General features: G+C 50.0%; 4 protein-coding genes across 4 annotated transcripts; 2 read left to right on the top strand and 2 right to left on the bottom strand.

The window, feature by feature from the left end:
* Positions 1 to 2,418: 2,418 nt before the first annotated feature.
* Positions 2,419 to 3,928, top strand: T310_3062 (Histidine acid phosphatase; the record flags this gene model as incomplete). Its single annotated transcript, XM_013474054.1, has 3 exons — positions 2,419 to 2,757; positions 2,814 to 3,709; positions 3,766 to 3,928. The coding sequence occupies 3 exons, from the start codon at positions 2,419 to 2,421 to the stop codon at positions 3,926 to 3,928; spliced, it is 1,398 nt and encodes a 465-aa protein (XP_013329508.1).
* Positions 3,929 to 4,653: 725 nt separating this feature from the next.
* On the top strand, positions 4,654 to 6,370 carry T310_3061 (TAM domain methyltransferase; the record flags this gene model as incomplete). The annotated part of the gene is made up of 10 exons (XM_013474053.1): positions 4,654 to 4,698; positions 4,757 to 4,800; positions 4,925 to 4,949; positions 5,052 to 5,096; positions 5,156 to 5,191; positions 5,261 to 5,357; positions 5,420 to 5,444; positions 5,587 to 5,617; positions 5,651 to 6,031; positions 6,098 to 6,370. The coding sequence occupies 10 exons, from the start codon at positions 4,654 to 4,656 to the stop codon at positions 6,368 to 6,370; spliced, it is 1,002 nt and encodes a 333-aa protein (XP_013329507.1).
* Positions 6,371 to 7,000: 630 nt separating this feature from the next.
* On the bottom strand, positions 7,001 to 9,346 carry T310_3060 (Amino acid transporter; the record flags this gene model as incomplete). Its single annotated transcript, XM_013474052.1, has 4 exons — positions 7,001 to 7,183; positions 7,419 to 7,891; positions 7,958 to 8,796; positions 8,865 to 9,346. 4 exons carry the CDS (start codon positions 9,344 to 9,346, stop codon positions 7,001 to 7,003), a joined length of 1,977 nt encoding a protein of 658 aa, XP_013329506.1.
* Positions 9,347 to 13,349: 4,003 nt separating this feature from the next.
* Positions 13,350 to 14,143, bottom strand: T310_3059 (Short chain dehydrogenase/reductase; the record flags this gene model as incomplete). Its single annotated transcript, XM_013474051.1, has 2 exons — positions 13,350 to 14,056; positions 14,110 to 14,143. 2 exons carry the CDS (start codon positions 14,141 to 14,143, stop codon positions 13,350 to 13,352), a joined length of 741 nt encoding a protein of 246 aa, XP_013329505.1.
* Positions 14,144 to 17,397: the final 3,254 nt, after the last annotated feature.

Genomic DNA, 17,397 nt, shown 5'->3' with positions numbered 1-17,397 from the left:
TTTTCTCCGTGTGTTATTAGACTCTGAACACAATCCTGACAGACTCACAGTCTGATCTGCAAGCTGACAGAGCTATTTCGAACGGTGAGTATTGTCTTATTCTTGGCTTTGTGCCATGCATATTGGTTCTAATTAACATTTCAAAACAGAATCTCTTTCAGTTGAAGCTAGCTTCCCTCCTATCAAGATGTCCTATTCCCACGACAAAGCCAGCGCACAACGCATATCAGACACCTATTCCGACGCCTCGAGCCTCGAGTCGTTGCACAAGCCAGTCGACCAACCCAAACAGGGCCGTTGGAGCTCTTGGTGGTCGGCTTCCGGAAGGCGACGTTTTCTCAAGTACTTTCTCTTGGGCCTCGTGATCGGTGGGATCACGGGAACCGTTGTCACTGTTATTCTGTATCTTACTTGACTTGATGTGGTAAATGCGTGATGCGTGACGACTGGCTTGACGAAGAGTATGATGCATTTGGATGACAGTTGTTTTCTGGCATGTCTTTTCTTTTCGTTCTTTTTTGTATTTGTGAGAAGCATTCAGGGAGGTTGGGACCTGTCATGAAGCTGGCGACTACCTGAAACGGTGTTGATGGAAACTACTGGATACGGATGATTTGGTTTGTTCCTCTCATGTTATGTACTGAGTCGTTCGTTACAATATGAATATGAGAATCGTCAGACTTGACATTATTCTTTCGATTCACTTCTTCTCAGAGGAATGATAGAAAGAGGTTTGCTCCCTACCTGCTAATTTGGGTTCTGTATGGGGGCTCAGATGCACTCATCTATCTGGCTCGAGTATGGTTTCCTTTTCCAATGTGCAACTACCATGCCAAAGGATAAGATAGGAATACGTGAGTACATCCCTATAAGCTAGATCAAGACTTTGGATGCCTGCAAGAAGGGCCACCAGCTTTGGTCATCCCTGGTCTCTACAACTCGTCTTTAGGTAAGGAACGAGAGGTATACTCTGTATTTGTGGAAGTCCGGTCCGGTTATCTACATTCGGACGAAAAAGTCATGGTACTCTTAAGCGTATCTATACTGCTGCCGGTCTCCTGGAATATCTGAAATTAATAATGGCAACCACATTCCTAGCAGCTTAGTCTAGACAAAACCCGAGGTTATCGAACGTTTCCCGTTCTAAAATGAGTCATGAAAATACCCGAATTAGGGCATTTCAGCTTCCTGCTTGTATACAGCGTACCTCCGCTCCGTAAAGCCATTTAACTTCGCAGTAACCAGTGATATTCTATTACAATTTAGATTTCACTGAGTGCGTGTCGGAGTTTATCAGTCCTGCATCCACGATAATGAAGTCCTCGTCGCTGAAGTTGAGACCAGAAAAAAAGCACTCCAGAAGTGCCTTAATTTAAAAGCATTCGCATATGTTCTTGTCCAACCAGGCTCCTGGATTGGATACAGTTTTCTCCGCATAAGACAATATCTGAGCCCCTCGTGCAGGATGATAGGTAGCTAGAATGCTTCTGAAGGAATGTACGAACTAAAAGCTGGGACTGGCATTGATCATGCGTTCAATTAATTTCTTTACTTTAGTACAAACTACATCACTGTGTATGACAGCCTCTGCTCAAACGAGCTGCGAGTGTTACAGACCTGTATTGGCCCTGAGGCAAACCAGGTCCGAATGGCCCATGTCCCAGTTTCATTTTTTTTAACATTCTGCTCGATCGTCCGTATAATGCATGTTGTCTTGCAGCAAGGGATGATCTTCCTGAATTTCCTGAATCCATCGTGTTTTGTCCGTCCTTGATTTATCACGCTCAGTCTCAAGCCAATCTCATCATCGGCATCCAACTACACATTCCGGACGACCCGTTTTGTATTGCGTTTTCCTGTTACGGCTAGTTCGATTTCTACTGTAAATGGTTTAGCGCGTCAGTCATGTGACTAGGTATTCTTTACCGTTTCTGGGAGCTTCTTTTCCTGGAGAATAATACAAGTCCCTAGGTAGGTATTTTAATTGAACCCAAGCTCATTCAAGCTTTCCTTATCCAAGTCTACTATTCACTATTAATATCTCGAACGCTTTCCACCAGAATAGCCATGGACTTCTTGCGCTCGCAAGTCTGATATCCTCGCGGGGCTCATGCCGAACCCACGGGGCCACGTGCGGGGGAAATCAGCTGCCACTGGCTGTCAATCCGCAGCATCGAGTGAGGGCAACGATATTGATATCCGGGCAGAAAGCGCATCAATAATGGCCGCCATGTTCGGTGCCTGGAATAGCACATGAGTCCCTTTACATTATTGGATAATTGTTAATGATTCGAGAGACTGCCTCTAGGCATGGTTGCATTCCAGGAAACCATCGCAAGCCATCCTTATAAAGGCTGGGGAAGCCTGTATAGTAGTTTTGTAGCGCCTTTCCACCCTGTAAGTAAGGAGTCAGGCAAAATGCTCATCTCCTTGCTGGCACTTGGCGCGTTGGCGCTGGGCGTGCCTGCACTCATGCCCAAAGAGACCTTCTACCCGCCCACCCTCAACGACACGTCCTACATCACCAACAGCTCTCTGAGCCTCTATGGCGGCATCTACTCTGCCCCCGCCGACGAGGCCACCGCCGGCTCTCCCTATGGCGTGTACGATTACTGCTCTATGCCCCATCCTTGCGTCGACGAGTACCAGCTGCCACAGCCGCTGCAATCCGGCCAAGTGAAAGGCAAGCTCGTCTATCTCGAGTACCTGCAGCGCCATCAGCGTCGCACTGCGTACAATATCCTGCCTGGGGGTGAGGTGAGGGGAACCACCAGCCTAGCGCCGTGACGCCTCTGCTGATAGAACCATCACAGAACCAACCGTACAACTGCGACAATATTCTCCCCTACCTCTACGCTGCGCCTCAACATGGCACTGCACCGCTGCCCGTCTACGCGCAGACGTACACCGATCCGACCAACCCCTTCGTCAGCAGCTACGTCAACGGCTCCTGTCAGTTCCCCCAGCTGACTCTCGGTGGTCTGCTCGATGGGATCCAGCATGGCCGCGATCTGTGGGCGGTTTATGGAGAGAAGCTTGGCCTCATCCCGCCTCAACCGGACGATCGCGTCTGGTTCCGCTCCAGCTCATCTCCTCTGACCCAGCAGAGCGCAGGCGGTGTTCTACGTGGCATCTGGCCCGACTATCAGGGCTCACTGCCTCTTCACCAGCAGACTTCTGCCGTTGACACCGTCAACGAGGGCTACTCCTGCAGTGCGCAGGGGGCTATCTTGTCTGCCATCGAGTCGACTGCGGAATGGAAAGAGCATCTCGATGTGACGGCAGACCTGCGTAGTGCCCTGGGAAGCATGCTGGGCGCGACGTCCAGTGCGTGGCAGTCGACCTTTGACCACTTTTCCGACAACTTCCAGGCCCGGCTCTGCAACGGCTATGAATTGCCCTGCAATTTCAAAAACCACAGCGAGTGCGTCACCGCTGCCCAGGCCGCCGAGGTGTTCCGGGCGGGCGACTGGGAGTGGAACTACTACTGGCGTACCAACCCCAACGTGACGGAATACATTCAGGTCGTCGAGGGTCTCTTCATCGGGGAGATCGTGAGTCGCCTTGAGGCAGTCCAGCAGGGCAAGTCGAACTTGGTCTACAGCCACATCTTCATCCATGATGGCGATATCGGACCCGTGTTGGGCGCACTCGGCATTACCGCGCTGCGCTGGCCGGCCATGGGTTCCAATATTGCCTTTGAAATTTGGTAAGCTTTCCTCCTTGCGGTTGTATGTGGCTATTATTTCGCTGACGAGATACCAGGGAAATAGATGATCGTAGCAATCCGTTTTATGCCCGGGTGCTGTACAGCGGACAGCCCATCGAGACGATCCACGGCACTCTCGACTGGCTTCCCCTGTCGCAGCTGATCAGCATTCTCAAGGTTTTTGTTCCGGATGACATTGTCGCCCTGTGTAACGCATAGATATGTGGAAATGATGGCAATAATTCAATCAATGAGTGTTGTGCAACCATTTTGAGGGCGTTAATATAGCCATGATGTATATATCTTGTTTAGCTTACTGACTGCTACTTGTGACCAGTTTGTATATATGATCGATGCATGATCTTTCTCTGGACAAGAAAAGCTATAAATACGAGGTATGCAACAGGTCAGATCTGTTGATTTACGTGTCGAATCTATCCATCTGCGAAATCCGTCAGGGGAACTCTACCGGTCATCGCGACTGCATGCCCCTGATGCATTTAACTAATCCGTACTATTGGATCTATCACAGTTGGCGTTGAGTCAAATGCGTCGTCTGGGGAAATTGCAGGGATTATAACTCCTTTTACTGCGGTTATTGGCGGGAGTGGGAAATGTGGCACAGCACATACATACCCCAAGGATATGAACGCATCCTAGCGCCGGAATGGACTATCCGGTAGTCAGGGGCTGGGGAATATCGATCATATCCTGCAAGCGACCAAACCGGGGACTCGTGGCGGGTGTCATCCTACACCAGTGCTCATGGACACGAGCTGACATGAGCACTGGTGTAGGATGACACGAGCTGAGAGTTAATACCGGCTCTTCATCTCACCCCGAATTCTCTCCTGAGAGGGAAGGACCATTCTTATTGCTGTCGACATTATTGCTATCGCGAGGTCACTATTGTCGTTGTATTTGTTAATCCAAACCTCTCCACTATGGCAAACCTACCGTCAGCTCAGGGAATGAATATCGAGATTGATGTCAGTCATCCTAGCAAGAATTATCCGAGTAGCAGCTGATTGATGAAAAACTGAACAGGATGATACCGACTGGACTGACGATGACTCTGTGTTTGGAGGATCGTACGTACAGGATTTATTCTTAATAGCGCTGGTTGGATTGAACATTATCTGAGTGAGCATTACAGTGAGACTCCACGCTCGACTGTGTCTATCTCGTCCAGTGTATATGACTACCAGTGAGAAGGCCCAAGCCTCTATCTTCAGCTGAGGTTTGTTTGTCGAGACTGACATGTACTGTACAGATACGAAGTGGGCTTCATTCGATTCAACAAGCATAATAATATGGTATGAAGGCTGAAATGGAGAGATAGAACGGTCGACGATACCAGGCCTACAGGCAGGGTGAATATGTCCTTGTACGAACATTACCAAGACGATCACTGGCCGCATAGAAAGTCACTGACCACGCTGGCAGCCCAATGATGAGGGAGAGCAAGCGCACATGAGTCTTGTATGTTTTTTTCCCCTTCACATGGCCAACGCCATCAGTAAAATATGTTCTTCTCACCTGCTCTGCTAGGACCATTATATCCAACAACTGGTCCTCGGCGGTACCATCTTCTGCGCCCCCATTTCGCCGAATCCGCGGCGTATTCTCGATCTGGGGACTGGGACGGGTAAGTTGACTTCAGGGCATTGCAGGTGGCTGTTGAAAAAGGAAGATACTGATTGGATGCAGGGCTCTGGGCGATTGACATGGCGAAGTAAGATATACACTATTCTTCTTCATGGAAAGGCCGGCTGTCTAATGTACCGGTCTGTAGGAAATATCCTCAAGCGACTGTCATCGGTGAGATTTTATGCATCTGACGAGAACTTTATTGAAGCTGAGTGAAATTTGTCCAGGAACCGACTTGAGTCCGATTCAGCCTGCGTGGTCAGTTAAGGAACCTCTTCTGTGAAATATAAGGTGTTAAGACAAGAAAACCTCTTTATGGTCCCTCCCAACTGCCAACTCGAACTAGACGACTTCGAGTCGCAGTGGTGCTTCTCGAAGCCCTTCGACTTCATCCATGGCCGCAGTCTCGCTGGCTCGATCACGGATCACGACCGTTTCCTGCGACAATGTCTCGACAACCTCGCGCCTGGCGGCTTGCTGGAGCTGTGCGACTTTAGCGTCTGGCCGTACGCCGACGACGACACGATCCACAAGGCGAAGCACAGCCTCGAATGGGTGAAACGGCTCGACGAGGCGAGCTCCAAGTTCGGCAAGCGGATGAACGTGGCGCAGCACTATAAAGGCTGGTTAAGTCAGGCTGGATTTGTCAATGTCAAAGAGGATGTCTACAAGGTGTGAACCCTCGGCTGAGGTATTAGTGTGATATGGATCACTTACCGACTATGGTCGTCATGACAGGCCCCCGTCGCCCCCTGGCCCAAGGACCCAAAGCTGAAGGAACTGGGTCGGCACGTGCAGACGACGGTGCTGGAGGCTCCAGATGCCTACAGCCCTGGCGCTGCTCTCCCGCGTGCTGGGGTGGAGTCTGGAACGCATCGAGGCGTTGCTGGCCGGGTTCCGACAGGAGATTTTCGACCCGACGCTTCATACCTACATGAAATTGTATTATGTGTATGGTCAGAAGCCGGAGACGAGCTGAATCGACAGACGATGTCGGATGATGTGATCTGAGTGCTGGAGAAACGTCGTTACTTTGAAGAATAGGGGACTGATATAATCATGATCATAGTTATTATGTTGATCCTACTAAATACAAAATAGGCAATATTGGTCTGTATATCTATCCACAGCTGAATTATATATTCTTGTTTTTCAGCGTACATATCCGTGAAAAGAAATGAAATAAAAAGGATTACCAACAAGATAATATTGAGAATTGAATCAAGAGCGTGGAATCAATACCAAGACTTCTAAACAATAATAAATCAGGCTACACTTCATCTCGTTCGAGCTGTGTCAGCAGATTCAAATTATCACCTGGATGACCACTGGCAATTCCATTCATCCCACCCACGACCCGGAAGGCAGACACCGAGGTTCCTTGGATTGGGACCTCAAGGAAAAAAGAAAGCAGTCGACATCATCGAACCTGGGATAAATTGGCAGACGGCGGTGTTAACTCTCCGGAGTCTTCGCGGGAAGAGAGGACGGTCAGTCATGCGATGCGTATGGCGCCGGCGTTGAGTCTATGTATATTTCTGCTCGACGATTCCCTGTTGTCATCTAGATACGGTAGTCCATCCAGTATGTCAGCTCTCCGAGACGAGCTGAAATTCTTTGCTCCTTTCTCCCGTTCCCCTTCTAGATTGATTCCAGGGTGTATCGGCCTTGGTGATAACCTTGTATGAGTATCTCCGATTCGCCATCAGTAGTTGCTTGAACCGTACTATTATCCAGTTTTTGCTGCTGTTGTTTATCTGATAACGTAGAATATGTCTGTGTGCTTTGCTTCTCTGCAACTGCGGATGCACTATAAGAACGGTACTATTAAGCAAATATTGTAACGTAATAATAACAATTATATTGATAGATTACACATTCAATACGAATATGACCATCAATACATTTCAAGCAAAGTCGTCGAGATGAACAACAGGAAAATCCCCCCAGCACACAACCTCGCTGTAGCTGCGGTAGCTTTACAAAGCTTTGAGCTTTCAAACTTCTCTTCGCAGCAAGACGATACGGATCAACTTCCATCCAACGGGCTCTTGCACACAAACGAGTTGGTCGTGTTGGACTTGAACGCGTCGATCAGGACTTCGATGGCGGAATACGCGCCCAGAGCGGCCAGACACAACGATCCGAGGGTGTAGATGATGTTGAAGACGTTGACATAGAACCGCCACGACGTGAACCAGCCCGGGAAGAAGAACCCGCGAAGGATCCGCCGAATGCCCGAGTCGTGCCGGATCGTCTCTCCGGTCGTCGGTTCGAATCCTTCGCCCTGCTGCAGCGCGTCTCGCTTAACGCGGAAGGCCAGCGACAACATGGGCGGGAAGGTGTAAGTGAACTGCAGGATACAGAACGCGGCCACGACCGAAGTCAGACCCGAGAAGTTGGGGATGGCTGCGGCAATGACGAAGGCAAGCGCCCAGTAGATCGGGATCATAAACACCCAGGCCCATTTGCCGGCTTTGGTAGTCAGCGGGGGAGCGCGGAAGAATTCAACAAAGATGTTGTTGTAGATGACTGTCAACCAGTTAGAAATGTCTGCGAAATATACTCACTACTTGGATAGGTGTTTGCGAGACTTACCCTTGATGCCGATGTTACCGTACAGGGCGGCCGCAATGGCAGCACTGACCATGGCGAAGACGTTGCCCGCCGTCTGCAGGTTGTAGGGCCCAATTCCGAGGTAGCTGGGGTTGACAGTGTACTGGCCCTGGTATCCGTACATGAACAGGCCGTAGAACATGTACCAGAAGTAAATGAACGCCTGGGCGGCCCACATGGCCTGCAGGAAATCTCTCGGGCGCTTCATCTCAGCCAGGAACTCCGGGAAGACCATGGAGCCACCGTACGCAAAGATGGCCTGCATGGCACCGCTGATGGAGCCGGCGAAGCTACCGGAATTCGGGAGCCCGCCGCTGGTCTGCACCGGAGGATAGTTCCCATTCGCATCGGGGGTAACCAGGACACCGCCGTCGATCACGGCACCCGCTGCCTGCGACGCGGCCTGGTAGTTGGGTTCCGAGTGGGCGGCAGCCCCCATGGTGATGAACATGCAGATGAGGTTGAGCCAGACAGCCACGTTGGCGAGCCAACCGAACTTCTGCAGGGTTCGAACCTGACCGAAGACAAAGCCAATGATGGCCCAGATCAGACAGCAGACGATGAAGCAGAGGCGGAATTTGGCGGCCTGGGACAGAGCTTCACCGTTGGAGATGATGATCAGACCGACGTTGAGGATCAGCTGGATGCTCTGCAGGAAATTGAAGAGATAGCGCATCCACGGCCCATACAGGCGAAAGCCAAGGTCACCAAAGTTGCGCAGGGGGAATTGGTACGAGTCCAGGCCGAGGAAGGCCTCCCAGAGCAGATAGCCCGAGTACCCGGCCAGACCGGCAAAGACGGTGTAGAGAGCAACGCCAGGCCTAGCCACATGGTCATTATGATTAGTCAAGCGTCCAGACGCATCCCGAAACCAGATCAGCGCACTCACCCCCATCCCATGGTAGCAAAAGCATAGGGCAGTCCAAACGGACCCAGGATATCGGTCGTAATCAGGTAGAAGATGGCACCGCGAGTCGCCGTGCGCAGGGCGCGCGAAGCATTGGTCCACTCCTCGTCGGTGATGGTCAAGCGCTGAGCGGGGTCGCTGGTATTGATCGTGGTCGCGTCCTTGGTCGCATTCTCGGTGACCTGCTGCACGCCCTTGTCGGACTTGGAGGGCCAGATGAGGGACAAGAGACCGCGCTCGCCGTCGTGGGACTTGTTCTGGTCCTCCTCGGCGCGGGTCAGTTGCGCATAGTAGTAGTACTCCTCGAAGGTGACGTCCGGGTCGTGCAGCTTACGGTGCTGCGGTCTGATGCCACCGCGGGGAGGCTCCTGAACTCCCATGGCGAGGGTATCCTGCTTCTCACGCTCCTTCTCGTGCAGGCGAGGGTCGCCCCGGTCAAGGGCCACACTGGCGGGTTGGGCCATAGCGAATTGCAACGTCGGTCGATCGATGTACGTGCGGATCGCGACGAGAACGAGGACAAACAGAGGAGAAAGCGAACCGGGGGGGGCGGTCAGGCTGAGGAATTAATACTGGGAGCGCGGCGGGGAGGACCGAGGCGAGGATTAGGGGCACATGCGGGAGCTCCCAGGGCAATCGCAGGCACTCGCCATGGGCAGAGAGGCCGGACGGGCGAATCCGAGACAGCGGGAGGCAGCGCCATGGCGGAAATGCGACCTGATGGCGAGCAAGGCGTGAAGGCCGGTGAAATCTCTGTCGAGCAGCGTCAGCAGCGGCCAATCGCCCGCGAGAGCGATATCTTAGCGTTGGAGTGCTGCTGGTGCAATGCGGGCCCCGATTGGCCAATGGCGGGGCCGCCGAGAGACGAGCGCACGACAAGAGCTCAGCAAAAGCTTGACATTTGCTTGTCTGCACGCATGTCAACCAGCGGGCATCCGAACGGCCGGGTTCTGGAATTCGGGGATTCTGGAATTCTGGAAGCTTTCCACCGCGCAAGGGTCCGGCTGCAACCACCACAGCTGCCCGCCAGTAGCCGCCCAGGACAGTCGACGTCGTGCAGAGACTGCGAGTGCTGCTGAGATGCCTCTTCCGGGGATCCCCGCAGCAGACGCTCAGACAGGCAGGTGTTCAGTGCGGTCAGACGGGCAGCAGGAGTGATCGCTGGGGATCGATGCTGGGTTGGTCATGGTGCTGCTCCACGGATCCATCCCTCCTGGCCGGAAACGGCCAACTGCGAGTGATTTTAATTGCGTGGCGGCGTCCATGCCCCAAAATGTAACGCTGGGCCGAGGATGCGCCTCGGGCAGAGGAAGCCGGGCACACGACCACGAGAACGCTGCTTGCGGACAGCAGAATGCTCCCAGAGTAAAGAAATAAACGACGCTGTCTCGCGTCGAGATATTCTTGTTCTTGTCATCGACTCTGCACTGTCTGCAGATGTCCGTTGTAGCGTGGTCGACCAGGGTGCTGGATCGACGAGCTCGATCGCGTGAGTGCCCTTGCGAGATAAGGAAAGGCGTGTGAATTATTAATTATTAATCTGTGGCGGGGACCGTGGATTCACTCGGGGACCGTCCCAATCTGTCATAGGCGTGGCGTTCATGCCTACCGCGAACGGACCCTGGACCATGGCGCGGCGTAGCTTGGGCCAGGTCGCAATCATCACAGCGGAACACGCGGAGCACACAGAAAAAAAAAAGAGTCGAAGAATAAGCAGAGATCATGCATCTCCGGATTCTGTCCCCTGTGAGGCAGAATAACAGAACCGACATGGAACGGAGTACGCACAATCGTGAAGTCGAAGAGAGCTATGGAGAGAAGCTGCCAGCTGTCCGATGGGCGAGCTACTCGAGTAAGCACGAGACTTCGGCCAATCAATGCCTCTCCCCGACCCGGCCAATCAGCGCCATCCGCTGTCCTTAACCACCTGCCTGAAAGAGAAATGTCAACAACAGCACTCAGCATCCAGCATGACGTTGATCAAACAGTCTGATGGTTAGCTTGTCAGGCCCGGATAGCGATGGACGAATCGCGAGATGACGTAGTGAATTCTCATTTCAGACCGTCATTATTCTCGACTTCTCCCTCCAGCATTTTAGGATCGGCCACCTGGGAGTACTGCAGCATTTCACCACAGTTGATATCGTCGCTCTATGGGAGAGAGCCCTGCATCCACTCCAGTCCCTTATCCGCGTGCTGCTCCTGTCAGGGCACAATCATTTAATGGCAGTATCGATGCCCTGGCTGCAGTCCAACTGGCAAGGTGATCGGCGGCTATTCTCGGCCGAACAGGCTGGCAATCTCCGTCTCCTGCCGCATCGAATATCAGCATCCCCAACGGACTTGACAGAGTTCAATAATCTCTCCAGATACCCACATACTCGCATGCGGGGTACCCCGAAGATGAGTGATTTTTGTCCTCCACATTTGCCTCGTCAGGGGTGATAATCTAACCGTGAGACATGGGGAAGAGAACGCTCTGATGCCCGTCTCCACAGCCAGGTGGACCATCAAATCTGGGGAAAGGATCACCCCAGACGACATGATTCTGCTGCAGAGAGGACCTGCGAGGCAACCGCTACTGGAAGGTAAAGACGCTGTAGAATTGATGAGCTCGATAGAGCCCTGACTGTCTATGTTTCCTCTCCCTATAATTGGTTTCTTCCCACGCACGTGCTAGCAGACATACTCAGACATGATAACTTTATCCCTGTGTAGGAAGAAAACATTGTGTACGCTTGTGTCGATGCTTAATGCAGTATGGCATTGCGATGAAGGATGAACGATGAAAATGATGAGGGAAGGATCCTCCGACTACGTACACGAAATGAAATATCCGTAACGTGACCAGCCCGAGTCACGGACATCCCATGTGATCGGCATGTATCCTCCATACTCCCCATCAGAAGGTACTTCCGTCAAGGTGCAAGGTTGTGCCGCAACAGATTGAATGTCTGATCAAGACAGAGAGAGGAAGGGCTCCTCCTATCACCCTTGTTTCATCAGCATCATCATCATCTTCTTTTAACCCCTCCTTTTTAATAACTTGAGCCTAACCTAGTTCTGAAGAAGGCAAACCTACTCAGTCTTCGATTTAGGCACTAATTTATCTTGCAGTATGTAGTCTCGCAGGAAGATCGAGGCCATTCTTCCGCTATCTCCCTGGATGATTTTGCACTCGCAGGATCTCGTTCTCGTGTTTTAAAGACGAACTCTAGTACTCGATACTAATCTCAGGATTAAGGTGTTAATTATGCTTATTTGCCTAGCTGCTGTTGATGACTGAGCGCTGTATGTCTGCAGGAACGCTCGTTATTCAGGAGATAATGGAAGGACCAGTTTCATGTCCACCAGGTCCGTTCGCAGGCTGCGACGAGAAGGGCCAGCAGGAACTTTGTCATGATAGCGGCTGTTGAAGAAGGGTCGCAGGTCTGGAATATCCCTGGACTTGTGATATAGCGACATGTCTGCCGCGTTCAGTCTTTTGACTCTGAACGGAAATTTGGCTTCGTTCAACCAGCTGTGTTTTAGATGTGGTACCCTGATATTACTCCTCGGAATTTTCTGACGGTGGAAACCGTCCGAGGGAGAATAAGATGTCGTTAACGTCCCATTTGTGGGATGTAAACTGTCATGGTGAATAATTTTAGGCTCCCAAGTGAGAATGAGTCATCGAAAAACAGATACGGAGAAGAGTCAGATCTATGACGGTTATCAACGTCAGATGCAGAATGTTATCAGAAAAGTGATCCAGTTGCAATATCTCGGCTGACTCGACTTGATACGCGACACTGCCTATAGTCATCCATATTAGACAGATCATTGGTGCACAGCGGTCTTCTCGTCTCTACATCCTCTGCGGACCTTCGCCATGGGCCTTCGGGACCCCTTTGCCGTCAACTCTGACAAGCGTCCTGTTTGCTCCAGCAGCGTGCTTGAGCAATGAATATTGATTTCTTACGCAATAGACGAAGCTGACAGATTGCACAGAAAAATCCCGTCTTGATCCGGCTGCCTGGCGGCACCCGCTCCACCGTCGTCTCGTGCCTCGAGAATCGTACCAAGTACTGCTGGATGTCAAAGAAAACGGCCAAAGTGGTTGGCGCCTACCCGCCGAAGGAGTTGACCGACTTCGTCTCAGATTCGGTTGAGAGGGTCGAACTGGTCTCCACGAGCGCCGTCGTCGTGCAGTGCCGTCCACATCTGGCCACCAGCTTCCTGCCTCCCCGTATGTTCTTCCTCCATGATTGTCCACAGTTGCCGGATGTGCTCCTTGGGCCGATCGAGAGAGACGTCTATTTTTCTTCATACGATGCCTGTCAGAGCCACATGTCGCGTAGGCGGGATACAGAGTGACGGGAATTGTTCTAAGCTTGATCTGACATGTTACTTTATCTCATCTACTTTTAATACTGTTTCATTCATCTAGCCCAGTGAAAGGCGTGTAGGAATAAGAAAGTAAAACCTCTACCACGGCCTCACACCACCATCCACATCCACTATACCGCCCACATCGCCATCCTTCTTGCCCTGGGCAATCTCGAGCAAGTATTTCGCACTCTCTGTCGAGGGGCGCGCGCCGTTCTTGATCCGAATCGCTCGCCCTGCCTCGCCCGTCAGGTTCGTCACCGCGTAGCCCGGGTTGTACGCGCAGACCTTGCACCCCCACGACTCAAACTCGATCTGATGGTACACGGACAGGAGGTTCAGTGCCGCCTTGCTCATCCGGTACGTTAGATGAGGGTTGCGGTAGTGCTTGTACGACGGATCGCCACACAAGCTGATGTAGACAATTCGCGGCTTTGCCGATTTCTTCAACAGCGGTACGAACGTCTTGATGACTATGGCTGGACCAAAGGTGTTTGTCTCGAAGGTCTGGCGAAGGTTGGCCAGGAGGTCGCTTTCGCTCGATATGATGCCGGCATTGTTGATCAGGACGTCGAGCCGGCCGCCGAATTGCTGCTCGATGTGCTGTCTTGCCCGGTTGATGGAGTCTCCGTCGGTGACGTCGAGCTGCAAGAGAGAGATGGTCCCGCGAAGGGTATTCTGAGAGCGAAGCTCGTCAAGCGCTTTCTGGCCCTTTTCCAGCGACCGACTGGAGAGAATGACATGGTATTCAGAAGATGCTTCAGCAAAGGCGGCGCAAGTGTCGAATCCAATGCCGCTGTTGGCACCTGTTGAGAATGAGTTAGAAATCAAGACAATATAGCGCGATGGCTAAATGTACCTGTGATCAGGACCACTGTCTTGTCTGCGGACATGATGAGTTATAGTTCCAATAAGATCGATCGATATATATTTTCGAGAAGTAGTATCCACAGGTTATCACCTAACCTTTTCAAACAGGAAATCAGTATTCTATACGTGAAGTCAGCCTCTTATTATAAATACAATCAAATCCATTGTATAGAAACTCTCCAGGTCAACTTGTCAACTTAAGTATGCAAATACTGCTGGTTTCTATCCGTTCCTTATTGGCCAACGCTAACTGACACCCTTGACAGATTCCCTGAGATGCTATCTGTACTTCCGGCTTAACTCCGCCAAGAAAGATTTTAACGGAGATATGTATAGAGATTCGGGTATAAGGGACATATGCGTGTATATTTGTCAGAGCAAGAAGGCTTACAGGGGATGCTGACGGCATGACCCAGATCCAAACGCAAGAATCGTCGAGTTTTAAGTCATCAATAGGTTATTGAATCAGGGAAGATCAAATGATACACATGCCTAGCTGATGCCGCGCTAGCTCTTTGGAGGAAGGATCCCGAACGTCTGCGTAAGAGCCGCATGTACTATACAAGAAACAGACTGTGAAATGCAGCAGGCAAGACAAAGTGTGAATATCCACATCCTACTAGCATGATCAAGTTGCTCCTTGATCACATCCCAGATCTCAAGGAGCTCATTTTTTAGCCCATTCTTAGCTGCCAATCCGAGGTTTTGAAGTCAACGTGATCAGCAATATCACCGGCCTTAAGATGACTAAGACATCATGCTAGTAGTTGCAGTAGCCGGCCTCGCCATTGCAATCAACCTCAGCCAGCATGGTCATCGGATCACCATTGTCGGGTGGGGATCTCTCGAGGGTCCTAGGGCGGCTCTCCTGAAGCACTTCATGATCCGTTACTAGGTTACCCAGCTCGTTGATTACGAGTAGGGGTTGATGTCCACTTTTTCTTCAGGCTATTGTGAGCAACGTTGTCTCTGATCAGAGAAGACAACCTTCACTTAACAGTCTGAAGGTTGGTCTTTCGACCAGAAGCCGACTGTGTCTTCACTCTCAGTGCGTATCTCGCTCCCACAAATCTCACCAGCCGAAGTAAATGAGACCAGAATTAGTGAAACGTCATTTGATCTTGCACAAGACAGCGCAAGCAGTGGTCAGAAATAGCATGTCCTTCCACATCAGAAGATCTTGATGAAAGGAACAAGTGGTTGCAACAAGCTGTCAATAACATAATATATTTTCATTACGCTAAGACAGTGACTTCGTGATACAGGGACAGAAGTTCTTTCTGTGTTGCTAATGAAACTGCCCCTGCCAGCTTTTTTGTGAATCGCATATAATTGAGTACGGTATTTATAGAGTGTATGGCATAGGCATATTCAGATATAATGATCTAAAAACACTGGAAGGGAAAAGGCCCAGCCGTTTTAATTGAGGAGCTCAAACACCACGTCTTTAGCAGCAGGAAATTGAGGAGTGTTCCTTAGGTGATTAAATGATTATTAGTCCATTGCCTTGATGTAGGCAATAGAAAGTAATCCATGATTGGAGTAAGATATCGACCATGGCGAGCTTAAAACAGATTCATGTGTATTCCGTTTATAAGTACTAATGAGCATTTATGTCAACAGAAAGCAGCAGATATGTTTCACCATGCTACTGAAAGGGTTACTATAGTTATGTAGTCATGCTGCTAGCTTGAGTAGGTAGGTTTCTTTGCCTTACAGTTGAGAGACTGTTTCTCAGCAGCAACCACCAAGAAGGGAATCGAGTGTGTAAGAAGTCCAAGTAAGAAAAAGTAGTCATATAATATATAATGTCTTCTTGCTTCAAAACCATTTAGTCAATCAAGAATGGACGTATTTCACAACATCGCCAACCAGAAGACCAGAATTCCTTAAAGGCACAGTGATACCTGGACAAGATGTAAAACATCGACAAGACTATACATATAGCGCAGCTGACGGAAAAAGATGACCTCGCTTTCAGGTTATCACCAGCTCATAGCAGAGTGAAAATTCAGAATTCCATGAGGCACAAAAGAAAGATAGATACGGTGAAAAGAAGAAAACAGTCGCCTGTACATACATTTTATTGTGAACAATCTAGTAGCATCAAAATGGAAGGGTTTTGGAATTGTGTGCACAAGATATAAGAATTTAGCAAATACGTTCGTCATATTGAGATCTGATAGGTATTATATCAAATATCAGGACTAGAGACGAGTCCCGCATCGGACTTTATGGTTCGGCACATTCAATAATCTTTTGCCGATATGTGATCAGCATAATAGGAAACAGGCCGATATGCCCTTCTCACACTATTGGCCGAACTTTATTTATTCTTATATCATCCAGCGTGCTTATCAGAGATACGTATCTCGGGAAGTCGAGCAACCAAATACCTAGCCTGGTAGAGTTTAGAATCGGCTCTTGGAACAACAGATTCCAAAGGTATGCTTAATGTATAATTTATCTGTGCCCAATGACACAATTTGGAGATACCGACTGACATTCATCTGTAGGGATAATCAAATACACCAAGCAGAGGATTTTCTGTGCTGTCCTGCACCTACAATGAGGGGTAATAGATAGTCTAATAGATTAGCGACACATGGGAACTAAGCGAAGTCAGACTAGGACCCTTAGTAGCTAACATCGTTGGATGTGTTAGATAAATCAATTTGCTATTAATAATAGTTAATTTCAATGTTTCTGACATAATCTTATTCAATGAACACTCTCTAAGACAGAGTACTCATACGGAGTAGATGTACTGATAGAGATGATCCACTTACGACCAAGGATCTCCGAGGGGCCTTCCTAATTTAGTAGGTCGCGATCTCGAATTGCTTGACGCTATCAATGATCTTCCTGATAAAGCCCTGAAAGAAACCTCCAGCTATCTAACTCAGTACCGGGTTGAGCTTGAGCATGTAGCATATAAAAATAATCCTTTTTGGAGGGACATAATTCTCCAACAGCTAAACAATGATGTTGGTGAAATACCTCCGCTCGGTGTTTGAGTCGGAATAGATTCCTATCTTTGGAATCAAAATACAATTTTCGTCATCGCAGCGAGAGATAACATCATTATTCGAAGTTTTAGCCAGGGCATTTTCGGACATTGTCCGAAGATCCCATATCAACCCGTCGGATATCTGCATTTTGACACACGAGAAATCACGATAAGCTCTAATCCGTATATAATGTCGATGCGCCCTGGAACAAGGTAACAAAACAGTTCTAGCAGATGTCAGTAACGTCTGTCCCAAGTCACGGCAAG

Source organism: Rasamsonia emersonii, assembly GCF_000968595.1.
Source record: "Rasamsonia emersonii CBS 393.64 chromosome Unknown ctg1118621760049, whole genome shotgun sequence".
In the NCBI taxonomy this organism is placed as follows: Eukaryota; Fungi; Ascomycota; class Eurotiomycetes; order Eurotiales; family Trichocomaceae; genus Rasamsonia; species Rasamsonia emersonii.
This window is presented reverse-complemented; position numbering and strand designations above follow the sequence as displayed.